Below are 21,517 nucleotides of genomic sequence, written 5' to 3' on the forward strand. Positions count from 1 at the left end.
TGAGTCACACGGGGTGACAACACGGGTGTGAGTCACACGGGGTGACAACACGGGTGTGTCATAGAGTCACACGGGCGTGTGGTACTGTTCCATAAATGAAAATTTTTAGAATTCAACGAGAAATCATGAGTTTCCAGTTGGGTTCCAAAGTGATTTTAAATTTTATTTTGTGGCACAACAACCATATAAGAGATAATATATTATTTATGAATTGTTAAAATTAATATTTTTCTATTATTTGTATAATGAACTGAAATGACCGGTAATACTCCGTAATCCTGTTTCGATACCAGAAAAGGATTAGGGGGTGTTACACTGGGTCAAGTGTGTTGGAATAAGGATTGTACTGAAGAGGAGCTATAGATGAGTTTGATAATTAGCTTCATATGTTGTTTGATTTTGCTTAAAAATTTTCCAAAATGGGAGATTGTTGAGGCAAGGTGTGAAGTAATGTTCTAAGTGGCACTCGATAGTGCCCACTATAATCTATCACTATGACCTTGAAACAAAACTTGTCATATTTGTGCTGGCAATTTAATGAAGTAAAATATTTTGGCTATTTACTTTTTTGATATTTTGAAGATATGGAAGCCCATCTATGGAAACCAATCCACTATTTATGAAGATTGGATTAATATACAACCCTTGAATTGTGGAGATTTGTGTGGATTGAGTTATTGTTTTGACAGAAGACTATATCCCCCATCATATTGTGATTCATTGAACTTTATTAGTATATTATCTTTGCTATTTTGTAGCTACTAAATTTAAGGAGCTACTTTGTATTCAATCACTAGTATGCTAGCAAGCCGAAACCTAATTTATATATTTTGAAGCTTGTATGGGTTATGGACGAGAGCATATTGAGAGCACTTTGTTTTGTTCATTAAAGAATTTATTGTGTAAGTGTTATTGAATCGTAAATCTTAAGTGTTCACAATTTAGATTCTCAATAAGAGAATTAAGAGGTAAGTGTTCTAGTCTTTAGGTACAACGGTGAGATCTCTATACTTGAAGATTCATAAAGTGTGATTCACTTGTTGTATTAGTGATTAAAGATAGTGGAATTACTTACTGAGCTAGGAGCCGCAAACATAGGGAAATTGAACTGTGTAAACAAATCTTAGTGTTCTTTGTTATTTTGTTTACATAATTTTTGCAATGTCAAGCCATAGTGGCCATTTTAGTCAAGCATTTCCATTCTTAGTTGACAGATTAAGCAACTAACAATTAAAGTCCCAACAATTTCCAAACGCAGAACATAAGAGGTGTATAAGGTAACTTTACACCAACTTTAATTCCATTCTAATAAACAAAAGAAATGCTTTAAAAGATGTTCTTTGGAAGGTTGACAAAGCTACAATTGTGAAAGAATAATAAAATGTAATGACTAAAATGCATCAATTATCAGTGGAGCCTCACAAATAGTTGAAGGGGAAAGACCCTATTCAATGGTCTAAATCTCACTTCTCCACAAAGAGCAAGTGTGACATGTTATTGAACAATATGTGCAAGTATTTCAATAAGGTATTATAGTTTAAATTATTAAATTTTTGGTTAATTTCAGTATACGGCAATGATTTGACTAACTTCAAGTTTCTTTCTTGTTTTGTAAATTTATAATGGAAGCAAGAGACAAGCCCATCTTGATAATAATAGAAACTATAAGAACTTTGTTGATGCAAAAAATCGTGAAAATGAAGGAAGCAACTCAGAAGTATATTAACCATCTGTGTTCTAAGATACATAAGAAGGTAAACTTATCACTGAGAAATCTATTAGGTGTGTTTACAAATTGTTTACTAGATGAAATAATTCCAATATTATGTTAATTTCAAATTGTTTATATATTGTTCTATGACTTAAGAAAAATGTGAATATATTTTTTAAATATTATTCTATTGATCTTATTATTTTTAGGTTGGATTTGGTTGATCTTATTATTTTTAGGTTGGATTTGGTATGTTGGTGTTGATTTTTGCTTATTGTTTTAAGGTTGGTTTTGGTATGATGATATTGATTTTTGCTTATTATTTTAAGGTTGGTTTTTGTATGCTAAAATTTATTTTTAGAAATTTTTTTGAGTTTGGTGTTGGTATGATGAAATGAGTGTTGCTACCTATTACAAAAATATGTTATATGCATGCTGATATGAATATTGCTTATTGTTTAAAGTATGTTGATATGATGTGCAACATGTGTTGGCCAAAACATCCTGATAGCAGCAAGAACCAAGTTGAATGCGGTCCAACCACTTGACATGTGGTGGGTTTAGAGTCACATACATGTACCTGTAGAAAATGGGACATACTTAGAATCTATGCTTTAATAAGTATGGTGTTGATGAATTAGGAGAGGCCAAAAACTATGTGAGGGATTTGTGAGGGATTGCTACATGAAAACCAAACAGTTAGTGATATGCAATTATCATAGTAACCCTCTTAGAGGTTTTAATCAATAGAGTTCAATTGAATATATAAAGCCTATATTGCCATCAATTTTGAAAAGGTCATTATGGGGGCCTGTAACAGGCCAATTTTGGGGCTAATCAGAAAAGTGGTTTTGAAACCACTAACCTGAGGTTGAGGAATTTATTTTAAATATTAATTTATGTATTTTAACAAAATTAGATAAGTGCATGAAAATTTTGGTGAATTAATTTTAGCGATTGCTTGCTTAATTACGAAAAAGGACTAAATCGCAAAGTGAAAAAGTCCTATTTTGTTAGATAATGGTGTCAATTAGCTAAAGAACCTAAATTGGGAGCCTTTAAAGAGCAATTAGACCCCCAATGCTTAGGCTAGCCAGTCATAGGAGACAAAAGAAAGAGAAATGGTCAAAATTAAGTGAGTTGGTGACCAATTTTGACTAAAATAAGAATAAAAGAAAAAGAAAAAGATATCATCTTTCCCTCTTCTTCTTCATCACTGAAAAATGCAGCCATTAAAGGGTTTTTGAGCTTCAAAATTTTCAGCCACTTAGTCTCTCTACTAGTAAGTGATTTTAATGAGTTTTCTTAATGATTTTTACATTTTTGAGATCCTTGTGTCATGAGCTTTCTAATGAGAGGACTATTTTACAAAATGGTTGAAGGTCTAGGGTTTTTCCATGAGAGCATTTAGGTTGTTTTCTGAATTTTTGTAGAAGAATATGAGTCTTAGATGAGTAATAAATAACTTTTGTGAAGAGATTTCTCATGAAAACCCTAATAGGGACTATTTTGCATAAGTTGTAAAATAGATGATAAATGTGTGAAATAAAAGAAATTTCGGATTGGTATAAGAGTAAAAAGGGTTCTGCTAGGCTTATAATAGGGAGAAATTCGATAAAAATTGACTTTCGAGCATAGGGGTAAAATGATCATTTTGTGAAAGTCTAGGGCAAAATAGTCATTTTGCTCAATTATGAAACTTGGAGTGTCTAAATTGATGTGCTGATGTAATAAATGAATTTTATTAATTTAGATTAAGAGAAGCGTGATTCGGGTCTTGATCGAGGTAAGAACAAAGTTTACGAGGATTAAGCTCGTCTTCATCATTTTGTATCAAGGTAAGTACAGATGTGAATAATGTGTTATTGAAGCTTACTTTGGAATATTTTGATAATATACATGTGAAATTGGCTTATTATTGTTATGTACCTAAATTCTATTTGTTGCCATGAATGTATAAATGGCATGTTATGTGAGTAAAGTACATTGCGAGCAAGTACGATGCTATTCGACTAGTTATGAAATCCCGTTGGACCTTAGACATAGCATAGGATACAAAGGGGTATGTTATAAAGATTATATGGTTTGAACTCATGAGTTGAGTCTGAGTTCATGAGATGAATATTATAGGTAACGTGGGTCTGGGTACTAGCCTTGTGTACAGACTCGTGAGTGGCTCAATGAGCAAACGTTAAATAATAGCTATGGAGTCCGGGTCCTGATCTAATAAAAAGGCCCGTGAGTAGCTCAAATGTGAGCGTTTCATAGCAGAGGTAGCCTTGATTTCCTATATGGTAATTAGATGCAAATTCCCCAAGTATCCATATGTATTCTGAGAGTTCAACGGGTAATATTGAAGATTTAATTAGTGAAAACTTGACGAGGTATGTATACTGAACTTATGGATAGTACCTGAGTAAGGGACGAGATACATTAGGTATACATGAATGAAAGAAAGAGTAAGATAGAGATGTTAAAAGATTTATACCTTTTAAGTATGACAAGTTACCGTTTGATGAATATGATTTTCTTTTAATTACACTTTATTTGCATATATGTACTTACTAAGCTCCCATGCTTACCCTCCTTTCTTTTCTTTCCCTATAGTGCCGCCAAGCTAACATCGGGGATTCAGTGACGTCTTAAAGCTTCGATCACACTATCACTTAAGACCTTGGTGTAGTAATTTCATTGTTCTGTTTTCTGGCATGTATAGGGACTCGAGTCTTTGTTTAGTGTTTTATTAGCTAGCTATAATATGTTGGCTCATGTGATGAACATGATACTTATTTTTGTATAAGGCCTTGGATGATGGTCAATACTCATTTTGATTTATAAATAGAAGATGATGTTTTCATGGAAAAGTAAACTGCATAAATGATATGTTGTCCCTTGTGGTTATTTTGACTATGTGATGTGCCCTTATATTAGTATAGAGTGATTTTGTGTGGGTTACATAAGCAATGGTGACAAAAAGGCTTGGTAAATAGCCTTATTTTGTCCACACGGGTAGATACACGGGCGTGTGTCTAAGCCGTGTGTGACACACGGTCAACCCTATGGGCGTGTTGTTCAGCCGTATGTCCCCTGCACATAAAATTTTCAATTTAGTATGCATTGTAGTAAACACAAGGGCAAAGACACGACCGTGTGTCTCAGCCGTGTGAAGGGCACGACCTAGCACACGGGCGTGTGCCTTAGCTGTGTGGCCCTTAAAGATTGCTGACGTCAAAAATAGAATGTCCAAGTTTTTGCTCACGGGCTAAGACACGGGCGTGTCATGGCTGTGTGAAGGACATGGTTCATAGACACGGGCAAGTGATAGGCCGTGTGAAAACCCCTATAGGTTCGAATTTAAAAATAAATCCACATGGGTAAGGGACACGGGCGTGTCCCAATGTGCCTCACACGGCCCATCAGCACGACCATGCCTAAATGGTCACACGAGCGTATTGCCCCCCTCACACGGGCAGAGACACAACGGTGTGTCTCAGCCATGTGAAGGGCACGGCCTTGCACACGGGTGTGTGCCTTGGCCATGTGGCCCTTAAGGATTGCTAACGTCAGTAACAGAATGTTCAAGTTTTTGCACACGGGCTAAGACACAGGTGTGTCATGGCCGTGTGAAGGACACGGTTCATGGACACGGGCGTGTGACAGGCCGTGTAAAACCCCTGTAGGTTCGAATTTAAAAATAAATGCACATGGGTAAGGGACACGGGTGTGTCCTAATGTGCCTAGACCGTGTCAGCCACACGGCCCATCAACACGACCATGCCTAAATGGTCACACGGGCGTGTTGCCCCTCTCACACGAGTGGGTGCCCCTGTGTTAAGTGTTATTTTTAGAATTCTGTAAAAGATCCGGATTGATTCCGAATGGGTTCCAATGGATGTTTTGAGCCTCGTAGGCTCTTATTAAGGAGTTTATAATAAAAATTGAAAAAGTTTTTAATTTGACCATGGTTTGGTGATATGAAAACGTTTGTATGCATGAGTTCAAGTTAGGGTAATGCCTCATATTCCGTCTCGGTGTAAGGCACGGGTGTGGGGTGTTACAGGGCCTCACAAAAATATGAATAAAAAGAAGTAGATGAGGCCAATACTACTAGTAAAATTAGCAGGAAAAGTGTGCAACTTAAATGCACCAAATATACTTACACATGACACAATGTAAAGACATGCGAAGGGTTCCTATTGGTGGCAACAACAGACATGCAAGGCATTTATTTATTTTTTTGCTAAGTGATAATTTAACTAATCTTCTGTGTATTGTCATTAAGCTGATTTTGTGCTAGATGACTATTTAGGAATAATTTAGTTGATATTGTAGTTAAGTTGATACTGCCTTTATATGATCTTTTCTAGTTGATTTTAGCTAAATGCTCAAAGGTGAATATTTTGTACCTTAGTAACATATTGAATGGATTTGAAATTTCATTTACAAACTTAACAATGATGGATTCATAGCAAAATTATTTTTTGTAATTGTTCAAGCAAGCTAGTGTTTTGCAATTCATAACTATCTAGCATTTCCCAATTCATAACACAATTAAATATCTAAAATTGACCACCTTTGTTTAAATCTAAAATTCATTACAATATTCATACATTCACTAACATAATATGCTAACCTAAAGTCAATTTCATCATATTCCCTCACAAATTCTAACTCAAAAGAAAAATGCAACAACAACAAACTTCTTTAAACCCTAACTCCACAATAGCAAAATTCACCATATTCCTTCATTTCAAAATCTATACCAACAACAAACAAAAAACTCAAGCAAACACCCTGAGTAATCTTTCTTTGTTTTGTTTTCCTTTATTTTTTTGTTTTCCTTAACAACTCGCACGACAACCTTTGCCCTTTGCTTTATTGGTGGATCATACCAAATAAAAAACTTACATGAGCTATGAAAGATATAATCCCAAAATTCTTACAACAAATTTTTTTTAATCAAAAAATCTTTTCTTAGCCTTTTATTCACATTTTGTTATGTGGATTAGTGCGTGAGAAATGAAGACAAGAGAAAAAACTTTAAAGGTTTTAACATTTTTAGGTTATATAAATAGAAGAAAGAAAGAAATATTAATTAAACAAAGAAAATAGGTTTTTTAATATAAAATATGTGGATATTTAAATGGAATTGAAAATCCCACATGAGACATTTATTAACTTAGGGACCTAATGACTTAAATGGTTACTTTTTAATAATTCAAATTACTTATAATACATATTTAGAACATCATCATGATTATATCACTCATGGCCTTCACCTCTCTCATATATAGGTTGTGTTGTAGACAATGTTTTCAAAATCGGAATGGTGGGATTTGCCTATCGATTTTTAATTAGACTAATTTTTTGGGTTTAGTTGAATAAATTATTAAAAATAAAAATAAAAATAATTCAACTTTCAATTTTATGAATTAATCGATATGACCTTTTAACTCAAACTAATTATTTAAATAGATCTAGATCCAATTGATCTAACTGGCTGATATTAGGGTTTTATTTCCATCTTATTTCCGTCTCTCCCTTGGTTGTCTTGTAACCTCTCAAAGATTCGATTGGACTTGTCAGAAGTGTGAATGAATCATTATGTGAAACCTCATTGCTAGTATGAAATATTTATAATTCATAATTGGTTGGTGTTTTTGTTTAGTGTTTGTCATTTAAAATAACTAACATTATTATTATGACATGTTAAAAGGTATGTAAGTGTTTGTTGTATAGGTTCCTATACTTTGATGCCTTCTAATGTGGGCACCACCAAATCACTTCTTCCCCTTGACCAAATTACCCTCGTCTTTTTCCTAGACTAAGACGCCATCATCCGTCTAATTTCGTCCCAAGAATTTTTCCACCATATACAAAGGCCTTTGCTTTGGCGTGAAAGCCAAGTTGCACTTTTTGATGTTTATCTTTTCTGGGTATCTTGAGAATTCCGTCAATTTTTTATTTTTGATTTTTTTCCCTTTTTTATTTTCTGGGTATGCTTGCTGTAGAGAGAAGAAGAAGAGTGATGAGCTGGAGGAGAGTGGGGAAGTCACTGCTGGCCCTGCTAGCCCATGCCTTGCTCTTCTCTTTCACCCTTTTACTCGTTCTTAAGCTTCACCATGCCTTCTCCTATTCTTGGTGGTTCGTTTCTCTTTTTTCATTTGCTTAATTTAACGATTGGTTCCTTTTGTTTCACGACTGTTACGTTTTGCGAAAAGCAATGATTTTCCCCCTTTTTTCATTTTGTTGTTTGCATTAACTATATTCGTCAAGTCACTTCCATCCTTTTACAATATTCTTGGTTAAACGAATTTTAAAACATTCATATAAATCTCTTTTGCAATTAAGGGTTTTTTTCTTTCTTTATGTGACTTGTATGTTGTTAGTTTTTCCTTGAGTAACGTTTTACTTGATTTAAGCAAGTGAAAATTGGGTGGCTTTGAGATGGAAAAGAAGACTAAGGGTGGGGGTTTTCTTTTTGAGATGGAAATCGTGCAAGTTTTATCTGATTAATCTCTAGAATTGTAAACTTGAGTGTAGGAAATATTGACTGGTTTGGCTTCTCTATTGGGATAGCCATGGAATTCAAACATATGGCAAGTGTCATGTAATCTCTTTGTTAGGGGTTTAACTGATGGCTTTTTCTCTTCCTTCTCAGAGATACTTGATCTGCTTTCCTTGATTTGATCATATATAAGGTTAACAGTGTGAATACATTTAACTAATGATCATGCATAGAGGTTCTGAGGAAAGTGTTAGTTATAGAGTTAACACTGTTAGGTGTATAATAGAGGACAGAACCTGCATGCATTTGTTTCAGGTCAGTGTAAATTCACTAGTTCTATAGGCAAGTAGGGAGATGAGAGCATGAAATCATCTTATGCTAGTAAGAAAGTAAACTACTCTTTCTCTGGTTTTCTATTTATTAAAGGCTGCTTGCTTTTTGTTTCCTTGTGCAGGCTTGTATTTGCCCCGTTATGGCTCTTTCATTCAGTCGTAGCACGTGGGAGGTTTTCTTTGCCTGCTCCAGCAATCCCTCATGATCGTAATGTATAACAAATCATCTCTAAATTTAGATGTCATCTTAGCTGCGACAAGATTTTTTATGGTGTTATATTCGAAATGAATCCAAATCACTAATGTGATTTTCTCATGCACAGTGGGCCCCCTTTCATACGGTCATGGCGTCACCGTTGCTTGTTGCTTTTGAGCTCCTTTTGTGTATACATCTTGACAATAGCTTTGGTACGGAGTCAACATTCTCTGGACATTATAATGTAGATGTACTTACTTTATTTAACATATAATCTGTAGATATATGAATTCTTTCTTGATTATTTACTTCTTGCTTTAATATTTTCCATCGTAGTTGCACTCCTTGATTTGGTGGATCAAGGTTGTTCAGATTAATGGCTCACAAATTACTTATTATGCTCAAGTTATCGTATTAACTTAACTGATACTCTTTCTATCAATACATTTTATTACTGCTTTAAGTATTATCTATAGTCTGCAAATATTAGTTTCTATCTTCAACGTAGTGAAATATTTATCTGAACTTATCCCTTGTTTCGAAGGATATACATCTGATTCTTCAAAAGTTTAGTACATCTATATTCTTTTAGCATTTAATTTCTCCATTAATTATCATATTAGATTAATTCTGTGAAAATCAATGTTCTGCAGTTGTGAATCTGAAGATCGTCTTTATGCCCCTGCTTATATTTGAAATAGCTATTTTGGTTGATAATATCAGGTATATTTCTTTAACCATTATGTTGATCCTCTATTTGTGGTTGAGTACTTACTGGTACTATAAAACTCTTTTGCCTATTAACTAAATCGATTTTGTTCACGTTTTGGCTCCAGCCAATAGGAATCTGAAATCTCGCAAAACTTCTTGACAACCTTAAAAAATTAATTAAATCCAGTATCATGATATGTGGCTATTGATAGCATGTAGTGTGGACTGTATGCTTCTTGCCAACTTCATCTCTTGTTTCTTGACTTCAAAAAATCATAAACATATTTGGTGTCCTCCTTTTGATCCTCACCCGGCCCAAAAATTCTGTTGGGTTGCATTGCTTTGAGTCTACAGACTTTTTCATTAACTATAGCTAGGCCATTGATGTTTTAGTATTTTAGCAAAGCACCAAGCCTGTTGTAGGCAGGTATTCAATGTTCCTGTTATTTAGTTCTATGTTATCAACCGTTATAGATGCAATAACCATTTTTCTTTAATTTTTAACAGGATGTGCAGAGCTTTAATGCCCGGAGATGATGAAAGTATGAGTGATGAAGTGATATGGGAGACCCTTCCAGTAAGTTTGTAATTATTATTGACTTAGTGATTTATTTTAGGAATAACATATAACTCATGAAATAAAATTCTTGATTAGCCTTAGTGCTTGGTTCTACATACTCATTAAGTTTCATAAATGATGATTTCTCCAGTGGCTTTGCACCTTTATCAGTTTTTTGGTTTTCATTTCATCTTTCATCAGACAAGGCATGGAATTATAATGTTACTGGTAATGGTAATCATTGCTCTGATCAGTCTCTCAACTTTTATTGGAATGCATGATAAAACAATCAAACATGCATATAAATATAATGCATGTCTGCATGGGATGCGTATATATGATTCAAAGTTCAACCATTATCCCGGATTTACTGCCTTGTAGGCATTGGCCTTAATTGATGTGTACTTAGTTAGTGCAATTTGAATTGAGAAGAACCAGGTATGAGATTGGTTATGTATCATGTATTGTTTCCATTTTTTACCTTTGAAAATCTAATTTGGTTCTGTCCCCTTGCCATTTTTCTTTGGATGTTAGGAGAAGATGTTATCTCCTTGTTCTGTGAACTGTCAGAAGACCCTCCCCCCCCCCCTCATAATTTTTAACAGTGATTAGAAAAAGTATATTAGATTTTAAAATTGCTGAATAAGAGATCAAGTTTTTTATCACATTTTTTAATTTTTTATTTTTGACAAATAAGCAGAGGTTTCGCTTTAGACTAAATTATCTGCTGTAAGGTTATACTCTCATCTAGCTCACTTTTGTGAGCCTCAGCCTTTTAGCGAATAATTGACTCTCTCTTACTCCAGATCCTTAACCAAATTTCAGTTCAAGTTATCATTTAGCTTATCTGGTTCTATGTAGCACTAATCCAGCTTTCTCATAGTGATTAAGTGTTGGTTGGCAGTTTCTTGTACCAACAAAACATATTCAAAACCTTTACTTGAACTCTTTTGATTCTTGTATCTTTGATCAAGAAAATTGCTTGAGGAGATACATCTGAATTGATTCATATTTGACTTGCTCCAATTTTGGAACTCAGAAGCACTGTATTGTATAAATCTTCCTCTTTTGTATCTCCGTGTTTTCTCTCTACTAGCCTTTCTAGAGGTGCACCGTTCAATAACTATTCTGAACGTTATGTTGTTTTTAATTAAGCATGAGATTTGCTTTCAAGACACATTTTTTAACTTGGGACAACTTGATTGAAAATGAACAATAAATGAAAAGTTTACCCTCTATCATGTTGACTCATATGGTATTAAGAAAGATGAAAAGAAACAATGTGAAAGAAGTAGAAAAAATGATATTAATGTTCATTTTGACTAATTGTTCACATTTCTAACTGCTTGTTGTGAATGCGTCATACTTAAAAAATACTCATATTTAACCAGAGTATATGCTCAGTTTGATAATGGTAACAACACATATGGTTCATGATGATCTACTTTTTAATATCTAATGTTAAAGTATTGTGCCCTGATAATTGTTCAGAGAACTGATGTTAAATTTCTGGTATTTTATTTGTAGCATTTTTGGGTTGCAATATCTATGGTCTTTTTTATTGCTGCCACAACTTTCACTCTTTTAAAGTTATGTGGTAAGTTGTTTGTTTAGTCATAATTCTCTTGACCTAGTTTCTTTTTCTTTTTCTTTATGTACCATTCAACGCCATATTTATTCTATCTTGTTATAAATGTGAGTTGTTCAAAACGTGCAATGCTAATACATTAATTGATCTTCAACGACATGTAGGGGATGTTGCAGCTCTCGGCTGGTGGGATTTATTCATAAATTTTGGGTAGAAGACGATCATTTTCATGTGATGATTTTTTTTTGGCTTCTCCTCGGTTCCCTTTTTTTCTGTTGGAATTATCTTTTTTGTTTTGTTGCAGTATTGCAGAGTGCTTTGCCTTTCTTGTTTGTACAAAGTGGTATAATCCAGCAATTCATCGAAATTCCCATCTTGGACAAACCAGCTCATCTTCAATGAGTACGAGATACCTGGACTGGAACAGAGGTTTAGTAGTATCTACTGATGAGGACATGCAACAGAACAGTGGAATGTGCAGCATGCAAGATATCGGAGGGCATGTTATGAAAATTCCATTTATTGGTTTCCAGATCATGCTTTTCATGTACTTAGAGGTATTTTTATTGTTTAGAAGGGCCTTAGTTTGTTATTTTTCCAAATATTAAAGCCATACCTTAAATACATATTAAACTGTGATGCCAGGGAACACCACCTAGTGCAAGAAATATATCATCTCCAGTCCTTTTTTCTCCTCTTCTGCTGCTGCAAGGAGCTGGGGTTGTTCTTGCTGCATATAGATTGATTGAGAAAATTGTTATTTTAATACATAGTGAAGCTGTCTCTGGAAGATACTTTGATATATCATCAAAAGTGGTTGAATTTTTTGGGTTCTTGCACCGTGGGTCAAGGTAGTTTTATTAGGAGTTGGACTTTAAAAAATTGATTAGTGACAAAAATTAATCATTGTGTAGCAAGACGTCATTTATGTTTCTTTCTTTCAACAGGTTGCTGGGTTGGTGGTCTATTGATGAAGGAAGTCGAGAGGAGCAGGCTAGACTTTACTGTTCTGGAGCATCTGGGTATGTTTTGTATTTTATGTTCTGGTTCCTTTAGGCATTCATTCAACTAGCAAAATGTATAAGCAACAATTCTGCCTGCTTTCTTGAGGGAATTCTTAGATTTAAAAAGCATATCAAAAATGGTTTCTCCAGCGTAGTATGATTTTTCTGAAAGTGGAAAAGTTTTCATTACCATCAGTATTCATTTATAGCTGCACAAGAAATGCAGTAAAGTTACCAGTTAGTCACCTTTATCCGTTAGGATTATATCCATTCATTTCACAACATGGTGACAACCTCTTAAATCTTCCATCCATTACTGGTTGAAAGAAAAATAAATTCTCCCATTCATGTATGTTCCATTCTGGTGTTCTGGCTTACTCTTTTAGTTTATTTTTCATGAAAAGAATGTTTTAAAAAGCTTTGGAAACTAAAGAATGGAGTCTGCATGATGAGTTGTTGTTGTTATGCTGAATTTATCAACAATGCTTGTTTGTTCTCATCATAAGTGCCGGTCGCTTCTATTGCATGCTATGGGGCCTCTTGAGTATTACAGAGATTGTAACAGGTTTTTTCCTCCTCTTGTCTCTATGCTGATCTTATCTTTCATCCTCTTAACGTTCAGATATAACACTTTCTCACCTGATTCTGTGAAGAAAATGCCTAAATCAGATCTGGTTGAAGAGGTACACCCAGTACTTGTTATCTTCAAATCGTAAAAGTATAAGCTTATGCTTTAGTTTAAGTCTGTTTTTTTATTTTTGAATGAAATTTAATAGAAGTCTGCTTTATTTTTGCAATTGTTTTTGTCCAACTTGATGGCTATATAATATGTGAAATCCTGTTTACCATCTAATGATGTTGTACTGATAAAATCTTCATTTCTTTTAAACACAGATTTGGAGATTACAAGCTGCAGTCCGTGAGCAGACAGAAATCACCCAGTTTAGCCAGCAGGAGTTTGAAAGACTTCAAAATGTATATTTCAGGAGAAAACATAAGTTCTAACCTAGTTATTATAACTGTTGAGCCATTATCTATGGTATTGCTTACTTGTTAATTTAATGAATCTGTCAGGAAAAGATTCTCTGTAGAGTTTGCTTCGAAGAACAAATCAACATAGTCCTCCTCCCATGTAGACATCATGTCCTCTGCAGGTATTCATATCTACCCATCCCCATAAATACTGCTAAAGTTCGTTCATTCTGGCTATCACGTGCTCTATCTGTAATGATTAATGCATTGATGTATCTCCTAAATCTACGGCTAAGGCATCATAACTTCTCATGTATGTATGTTTATGGTAATTACTTACAAAATTGTAACCTGTGTCTTATGACCATGCATAATATTACATTTCTTAACAAAGGATGTCGAATCATGCATTCTTTTTTATCTGACTGATTTGCATCTCAGTACATGCTGTGAGAAGTGTAAAAGGTGCCCAATCTGCCGTGTTTCTATTGAAGAGCGACTGCCGGTGTATGATGTGTAGTCTGAAATTACCTGTAGAAAAAATTCATGTAAAGTTTTCAAGAATTGCTTGTGATTTTTGGTGAAGCAAGCATTGAGAAGCAGGTCAATTTGGTTTCTTGGAACATGATACAGTTGTGTAATCGCACCCAAGAATTGTAAATAACATTTGGTTGCATTTATGAAATGAAATTTAGGGATTTTGACATGATACAAAGTTTCGATGAAAAATCATTAGTGCCGAAGTATCTTTTCACTTTGTTAAAACTTAAAAATGATCTTTAATTAATGATGTTCAAACTGGAGCTTTACTTAGTTCATAAGTAACTATAATGAAAATCAAGGCAGTAATGTGCTTTTATCAAAAGTGAAGTCAACGACCTCAACAAAAAAGAAGTATAGGAGATTGTACATAATTGTTTACATGTGCCATAAGTTACATCCAGCATCAAATGCCTATTACTGTTGCTTGGCTTACAAGTTAACTGTTAGTGCCGGGGCATTGGTGTGGAAGATGTAAATTATGGCACATGAATGCTATGATTGAAAAGAAGACATGCCCATGCATTCAACGACCTGGTCACTATGGATGGATTGGCAGGCTGGTTTTGCTAGTTCAATATCGCTGACCCAAGCCATGCCCATGTCCATGCAATTTCAAGTTGTTATTCTACAATTTATCCCCTCTCTAAGAGGGGTCTTAGATTTAAGCTTTTCCAACATATATAATACATATGTATACATGTAATATAGTAATAGTTTAATGAATTATTGATATTAAACAGTAGTTTTTTGTTGATTGAAAATGAAGCAGACAACCATGACATGACCATGTGTGGTGGTGGGGGTTGTGTATACGGAGGCACACGTGGGCTTTGGCTTTCATCTGACCCTTTTCTTTTTGATAGTCTATTTCCTCATCTTGCTGGACGGAGTGTTCAGATTCAAGTTTTGTGAAAGAAAGAAAAAAAGTTGATAGAACATCTAACCCGACTAGACTTGGTGTTTAGTTGGAATTCAATATGACTAATTGATATGGGAAGGTTTCATACCGGAAGAAGAAAACTAAACTTTGAGCAATTCATGAAAAAGGCAAAGCCCGAAATTCGTCTTCTATTTCACTATCTGAAAGCAAATGATAGAAGCTAAAGAGCAGTTGCATTGATCCTTCTGACCTCCAATCCCATGATGGATCAATCTTCATGTCACAAAAACAGAAGCAGATTTAAAAGAATAAAGGAGCATATGCTTTGTTAACTAATAATATCAAAGATTTTAATTCAAGCTATCTAATTTACATCCAGGCCATAAGGCCATGGCATACAAAAACTGTTTTTTCAACTTTCCGATAATGATATCCGCCGCTGGAAAGCATTTACACTCCACCATGAAAAGAAGAAATAAAAAGAAAAAAAAGGAGTTTCAATCATGCCAGCAAAGGAGCATAACAACACATCTACGGATTATATAAAGCTTAGCCCTTTGCTCTCGGAGGACCCCTCCAAATCCTCTGCTTGATAACCTTCTCTTTGAGGCTCCCATGCTGCCACTGCTCATCTTCATCTCTACCTTGTGCTGCTGCGGAACTGAAAGAGGGTTCTTATAGGGAGGAAAGTGTGGTCCTGCCTTACATTCATTGGTCTAGTAAAGAGCCATGGATGGGGCATGAAAGGGCGTGCAGTGCCCCCTAAGTCACCAGACAACACCAATTGGACCCCACCCCCACCCCTCTCTATCTCCCCCATTTTCATTGCCATGTCATACTCTATATCTTAGCTTTTTTTGTAGACATCAACCTCCGGCATAACGGGTCGGCCATGATTTTCAATTAGCTAAGCAAATTTCTCTGTGGCTATAATTATTTATGCCCATTGCATGCCTTTCAATTTTGTGGATGATGACTGAGAAGATTATTATTAATGGATGATGAGGTTCATCTTTTTGTTGTTTCTTTCTTGTTTTGTTTGGAACTAACTTCAAATATATATATATTCATCTTGACTTCCTATCATCTATGTAGGGACATGGGGCTTCATTCAAATTAACAATGTTATCATGGCTGGTTAAATTTCTACTTTATTTAAAGTAACCTACACGATGGGTTGATAATGACTTTTGATGAAACAAGAAACTGAGTTTTGGTTGGTCCATTTTGAAGACACTGTGCAAGAAAAACTCATTATCAGAGAATTATAATTAATTATTTGCTAATTATATATTTCCTCATAGCAAGTATACATGTAAAATTGGCAGCAGACCAAATAAGACTAAGATCCCACCGACTTTATTGCAATTCTTGAGTCTCATTTCACTTACATCTGGCTTTTCATTAGGTTGAAATCCTGGTGAAGCATTTGACAGAGTGGTCACAGTGTAGATGCATAATTTGAATTATTATATAATAATATAAACATGGAATGAAATGTTGATTTGCATTTCCAAAACCCAAACCAAGGGTCAAATCTCCCTGTTTCGGCTAGTTGGCAGCTGGAGTTAATTCATCTTTGCTGCAGTTTGAAGTCACTCTGCATCTGCAATAATCGATGTTGGGTTCAGTAAAAAAAAACTCGATAAACCTTAAGAATGGTTCTGAGTGTAAGTATTGTCTTAGAAAAGATTTATTCTCTAGTCGGATCTAATTTAATTGAGATTTAATATAATTATAATAAAAAAAATCAGTCTACAATAAAATTGATCAGAAATAGAACAAAAATCCGCTAAAAATCAGTAAGCCCACATGCCAAAAAAAAAAACAAAAATGAAGTCAAGGTTGGGTTATGACCAAAAGATTCCATTATAATAGTATAAAAATAAGATTGATAAAAGCAAGGTAATGAGCTCAAAACCCTAGTAAGTGATTAGATTAAAATAAATAAAGCAAGGCACGCACCACTTGCTTTGCTTGGCCTTGTGTTTCTCCCATTTAAACTATTCAACTTCCATTAACCCTTTGCTGTGTAAAAAAATATGGGGTTAAGAGCTGTGTCCATTCTTTTTAAGACTGTAGACAAGATTTTAAGATGCTGTTTGTAGTGCCTCTTATGTACATACTAACATAATCTCAGACTTGGGTTGTTGTATCAATTTGGACATTTAAAATGGTGGCTGGTGTAATAGTGTTTACATTTTATAGCAAAAAAAATGGGTTTGGTTGCATACTAGGGTCAGAGTTGCACGTGAAGTTACTGTGATTTGCAATTGGCTTTGCCTGTGTTACACTCTAGCATTAATTATTTCTTAGTCCCATCACCAAGTTATTATATCATACAACTTCTTTCGCACATCACCTTCCTTCATACGTCAATCAGTGAAAGAGTTAGCATTACAGTTGCCCCTTCAAATACATGCCTGCCTTTAACCCCTAACTTTTTGTCTTCAAGTTGAGTAAGGAGGTTTCCAAAAATTTATCTTCTTATTGTGGTATATTTGCTTCTAATCCCTGTGATGTTAGTTTCTCTATTTCTCTCATTTAAAAACTAAACTTCACATGGCAATTGAATTTGTGATAAATTTTATTTTGTATTACTGATTAGAATTTAATTTTTAAATCAACATTAAAACATTATGTATTCAAATTTAATTATTGTGTTATTAATTAAACCAGTAAAGAGATTAAATTCTTAATAATAAAAATAGATTGACTAAAGTACAAAAGTCTAAAGAGTACAAGGATCAAAAGGCATAATTAAACCTTATTATTTACTAGTGCATATGATGATTTTTAGATTCAAAATTTCTCCATGTACAAAACTGTCTTGTAGTAAAAAGAAAGGAAAAGGATTAAATTGTGAAACAGCACAAGTTTATCTCCTTAATTTCCTCTTCCTTTTAACAACATTATTACGTACTATTAAAAGAATAATACAAAGATGAGAGAGTATGAGCTCAAATTGCATATGGAAAATCAGTAAACAAAGTTATGAATGTATTAATCATTGCCTTTGGATCAAACATTAAACACTGCTACAGTTGTCTCCTTGCGTTCATAATTGAGTTAATGAGGTTAGGAAGAAGCTTGCATGAGAGTTCATTGAGGTATATGATTAATAAATCAGGAATTGATGGCCAGCAGGTCACTGTTCAATAATAGGTTATAGCATGTTACTTGACTTGATTTAATGCCTGCACCTTCCTGATCAGTATGTTAGCTAATAATGCAGATGAGCTTTAATTTGGGATTTAAAGCATTCAAATGTCATCACAGCTATCTGGATTTCTTGTCAGATCAGGATATTTGCCTTGCACCAATGAGTATATATATATATATTGGCGGCTGGCTTCCGCATGCGAATTTTTTAGTTTTCCTATTTATCTTTTTTATTCTACTGTCACAAGTATTTTTGGATAAATTTTTTTTAAAAAAATTAATTTTTTTATTTTTATTTTTGTAAAATATTTTCTATTTCAAAAACATTTTTTAATAATACTTTTATCTTAAAAGACTTTTTAAAAATAATATTAAATTAGTCAATTTTTACCGTCTGATTTGATTGTTTTTAATTTTTATAATTTTTAAATTTTAATTTTGATTTAAATAATAGTACTTAAATTATTTTTAAAATTTTATGTAGAAAATGTAATATCACATATATAATGTCATATTAACTTAATATTTTATTCAATTGATTTAATGACTACCATTTGATTTGAGACTAAAGTTTTAGAATTTGAAAAGTATAGAAACTAAAATTGATCAAATTGGAAAAAATGACTAAATTTACAACTACCACCATTTGACATAATTGATTTAACTAGTATGGCACTAATAGTAGAATTTGACATAATTAATTTAACTGGGTTAGAATTAAAATTTTAAAAAAAATAAAATTATAATTGATCAAATCAAAGTACTGAAACTAATTTCATAATTTACGTATAATATAAGGATTAATAGAAGAATTTGATTAAATTATACAAACACAAAGAATGTTTCATGGCAGTTTTAGTGAATTGAAAACTATTCTAAAATTTGCATTATTCACAAATGATGGGAAGAAATCGAATCTATCCAACAACACAGAAGCACAGCTAGAGTTTTTTCTCTCCCAATAAATATAATTTGATAATTATGACTAGCACAATATATGTTTAAGTTATATGCTCTTTAACAATACCAATCAACCATAATAATCACAAATTAACAAATCAAACCAAATATAATTTTATGTGAAAAACTCTTTTAAATCAAAACGTAAAAATTATTAGATTTGAGAGTTCACTTAAAAGCTTCATATAATCAAAAGTTTTTCTACAAGATCATAACATACAACCACTAGGGGTGTTTAATCGGTTAACTAACCCGAAATATCATTATCCTAATTAACTAACCCTTTTAAACCATTAACCGAACCAAAATTTTTTCAAAACAAATTAATTGAAAATTATGTTTTTTTTATGTCGATCGACTTTCTAAGCATGTAAGTCTTATTGCTTCTATTACAAATATTATTAAATTATTTGTAGTTTTTAGGATTGGGTTGGGTTGAATACTTGGGTTTGGGTTTATGTTGGATTGGGTTTGGGTGGGTAGTGGGTTAATATTTATATATTATAATTTTATTTATTAATTTTTTTGATTAAATAGAAAAAAATAGGTTAACCGACCAGTTTCAAATCGAATTAACCGTTAATCGAAAACTTAAAAAATTATTAACTAACTCCCAACCGAATTAATTCAGTTAACCGACCGATTAACTGAATTCAGTCGGTTAATCAAATTTTTTCAATTTTACCCGAATTTTGCACACCCTTAACAACCACACAATAAGTATGAAACTCCAACAAGATTAATAACAAGAGATCTTGAGCAAACAAGAGAGAAAATTTGAGAATTCACCAAAAAATGAAATTCGAATTTGAAATTGAGATCTTAAAGTTACAATACATTGATGGAAATTCCAACTGTACAAAATAAAGATACTCAAGCCTTCTAGTCGGTATCCAAAAATTGGTTTAATCAAACTACAAATGGAACCTTCTATTGAAGAGTTTATCAAATCCGGTTTATTTTCTTTTTTTCCCTCTATGTTTTAAGCTTTTACTAACTCTCTCTTTCTCAAATATGAAAATGGGCCAAATGCACTTAATTTTGTTCACACACTCTAATTATATAAAGGAAAAACAAAAATAAAAGCATATAAAAAACCATTAAAGTGGGTGTATCCCCACATAAGGAGATCTACGTGCAGGATTCAAACTTTCCTTTTTATAAGGCTTTAGTCAACATATCAATACCATTGTCACTTGTATAAAATTTCTCAAGCCTAACATTTTAGCTTCAAGAATTTTTTGCATTTAATGATATCTAACATCAATATGTTTAGACCTAGAATGGCAAGTCGAATCCTTACTGAGATGATAGCACTTTGGCTATAAAGAAAAAGAGCATGCCTTCTTGAGCAAAGTCGAGTTCTTGTATAAATATTTTTCTCTAAAGAAACTCCTTGCATGCTTTGGTTGTTGCATTGAACTCTAACTTAGTAGTGGAAAAACGCAACACATTTTTTCCAATCTAGATTTCCCTTTCACAGCTCCCCTACAAAGGTGATCAAGTAATTTGAAGTAGTATCTTCAACCATGTTTAAATTAGTGTAGCCAACTAGAACAATTATTACTTAGACAAAGTTTCAAGTTGAAGGTGCCTTCAAGATATCTCATAATCCACTTCACTACATTCTAATACTCTCTACCTAGATTTTAAAGGAACCAACTAACCATACCAACAAAGTAGGCTAAGTTCGGTTTCGTGCATACCATTGCATGATCAAACTACCCATAGCTAAGAATTAAGGAACTTTTTGCATGTATTCCTTATCTTTTTCTTTTGTGGAATCACTTCGTTGGACACTCAATATTAAGTAAAAAGGAAGGGGTGTGCTCTCCACTTTAACTCTACCCATTTTATATCTTTAAAGGACCTTTTCAGTATACTTTTCTTGTGATAATCACAGTTTCTTAGGCCTTTCTATTGTGGCGCCCCAAACACCGTGTAACACCCCTAACCCAAACCCGACGCTAGAACAAGGTTACGGAGCATTATCGGACTTATAACTCAAACAATTATACATTTCATGTTCATTTATCAATCCAACAAAAGCCATTCAAATTTAATCATATAGTCCCTTTTACGAGCCCTCGAGGCCCTAAATAGACATTAAAAGTGGTTCGGAACTAAACCAAGTACGTAAAAATTTTTTAGAAAAACATGGAAAATTTTCAAAATGCAGGGGACACATGTTTGTGTGGCTAGGCCGTGTGTCTCACACGGCCAAGAGACACGCCCGTGTCTCAGGTCATGTGAGCATTCAAAATGGGATCACATGGCCGTGTCCTAGCCTGTGTTCGACCCCGTGTAACTCACTAACTTAGGTTACACGGCCAAGCCACACACCCGTGTGCCAAGCCGTGTACCCTTCGAAATTGCCTCACACACCCGTGT

The 21,517-nt window shown here is 33.7% G+C and overlaps 2 protein-coding genes across 2 annotated transcripts; one reads left to right on the forward strand and one right to left on the reverse strand.

The window, feature by feature from the left end:
• Nucleotides 1–7,604: 7,604 nt before the first annotated feature.
• LOC107894160 (uncharacterized) lies at nucleotides 7,605–14,287 on the forward strand. The gene is made up of 14 exons (XM_016819379.2): nucleotides 7,605–7,855; nucleotides 8,674–8,764; nucleotides 8,875–8,959; nucleotides 9,401–9,470; nucleotides 9,966–10,035; nucleotides 11,545–11,614; nucleotides 11,770–11,815; nucleotides 11,910–12,162; nucleotides 12,251–12,456; nucleotides 12,553–12,627; nucleotides 13,232–13,292; nucleotides 13,504–13,584; nucleotides 13,684–13,763; nucleotides 14,023–14,287. The coding sequence occupies exons 1-14, from the start codon at nucleotides 7,710–7,712 to the stop codon at nucleotides 14,099–14,101; spliced, it is 1,413 nt and encodes a 470-aa protein (XP_016674868.1). The 5' UTR covers nucleotides 7,605–7,709; the 3' UTR covers nucleotides 14,102–14,287.
• Nucleotides 14,288–14,847: 560 nt separating this feature from the next.
• Nucleotides 14,848–15,690, reverse strand: LOC107894161 (uncharacterized). Its single transcript, XM_016819380.2, has one exon. The coding sequence runs from the start codon at nucleotides 15,640–15,642 to the stop codon at nucleotides 15,502–15,504; it is 141 nt and encodes a 46-aa protein (XP_016674869.2). The 5' UTR covers nucleotides 15,643–15,690; the 3' UTR covers nucleotides 14,848–15,501.
• Between the last annotated feature and the right edge of the window lie 5,827 nt (nucleotides 15,691–21,517).

Source organism: Gossypium hirsutum, chromosome A13 (genome assembly GCF_007990345.1).
Source record: "Gossypium hirsutum isolate 1008001.06 chromosome A13, Gossypium_hirsutum_v2.1, whole genome shotgun sequence".
Lineage (NCBI taxonomy): Eukaryota > Viridiplantae > Streptophyta > Magnoliopsida > Malvales > Malvaceae > Gossypium > Gossypium hirsutum.

What these genes read in the sequence shown, in the direction of transcription:
- LOC107894160 (XM_016819379.2), top strand. Translation starts at nt 7,710, where the DNA reads ATGCTTGCTGTAGAGAGAAGAAGAAGAGTGATGAGCTGGAGGAGAGTG. An exon ending in CACTCTTTTAAAGTTATGTG is followed by an intron (nt 11,615 to 11,769) that starts GTAAGTTGTTTG and finishes AACGACATGTAG; the next exon opens with GGGATGTTGCAGCTCTCGGC. An exon ending in AGTTTGAAAGACTTCAAAAT is followed by an intron (nt 13,585 to 13,683) that starts GTATATTTCAGG and finishes TGAATCTGTCAG; the next exon opens with GAAAAGATTCTCTGTAGAGT.
- LOC107894161 (XM_016819380.2), bottom strand. Translation starts at nt 15,642, where the DNA reads ATGAAGATGAGCAGTGGCAGCATGGGAGCCTCAAAGAGAAGGTTATCA.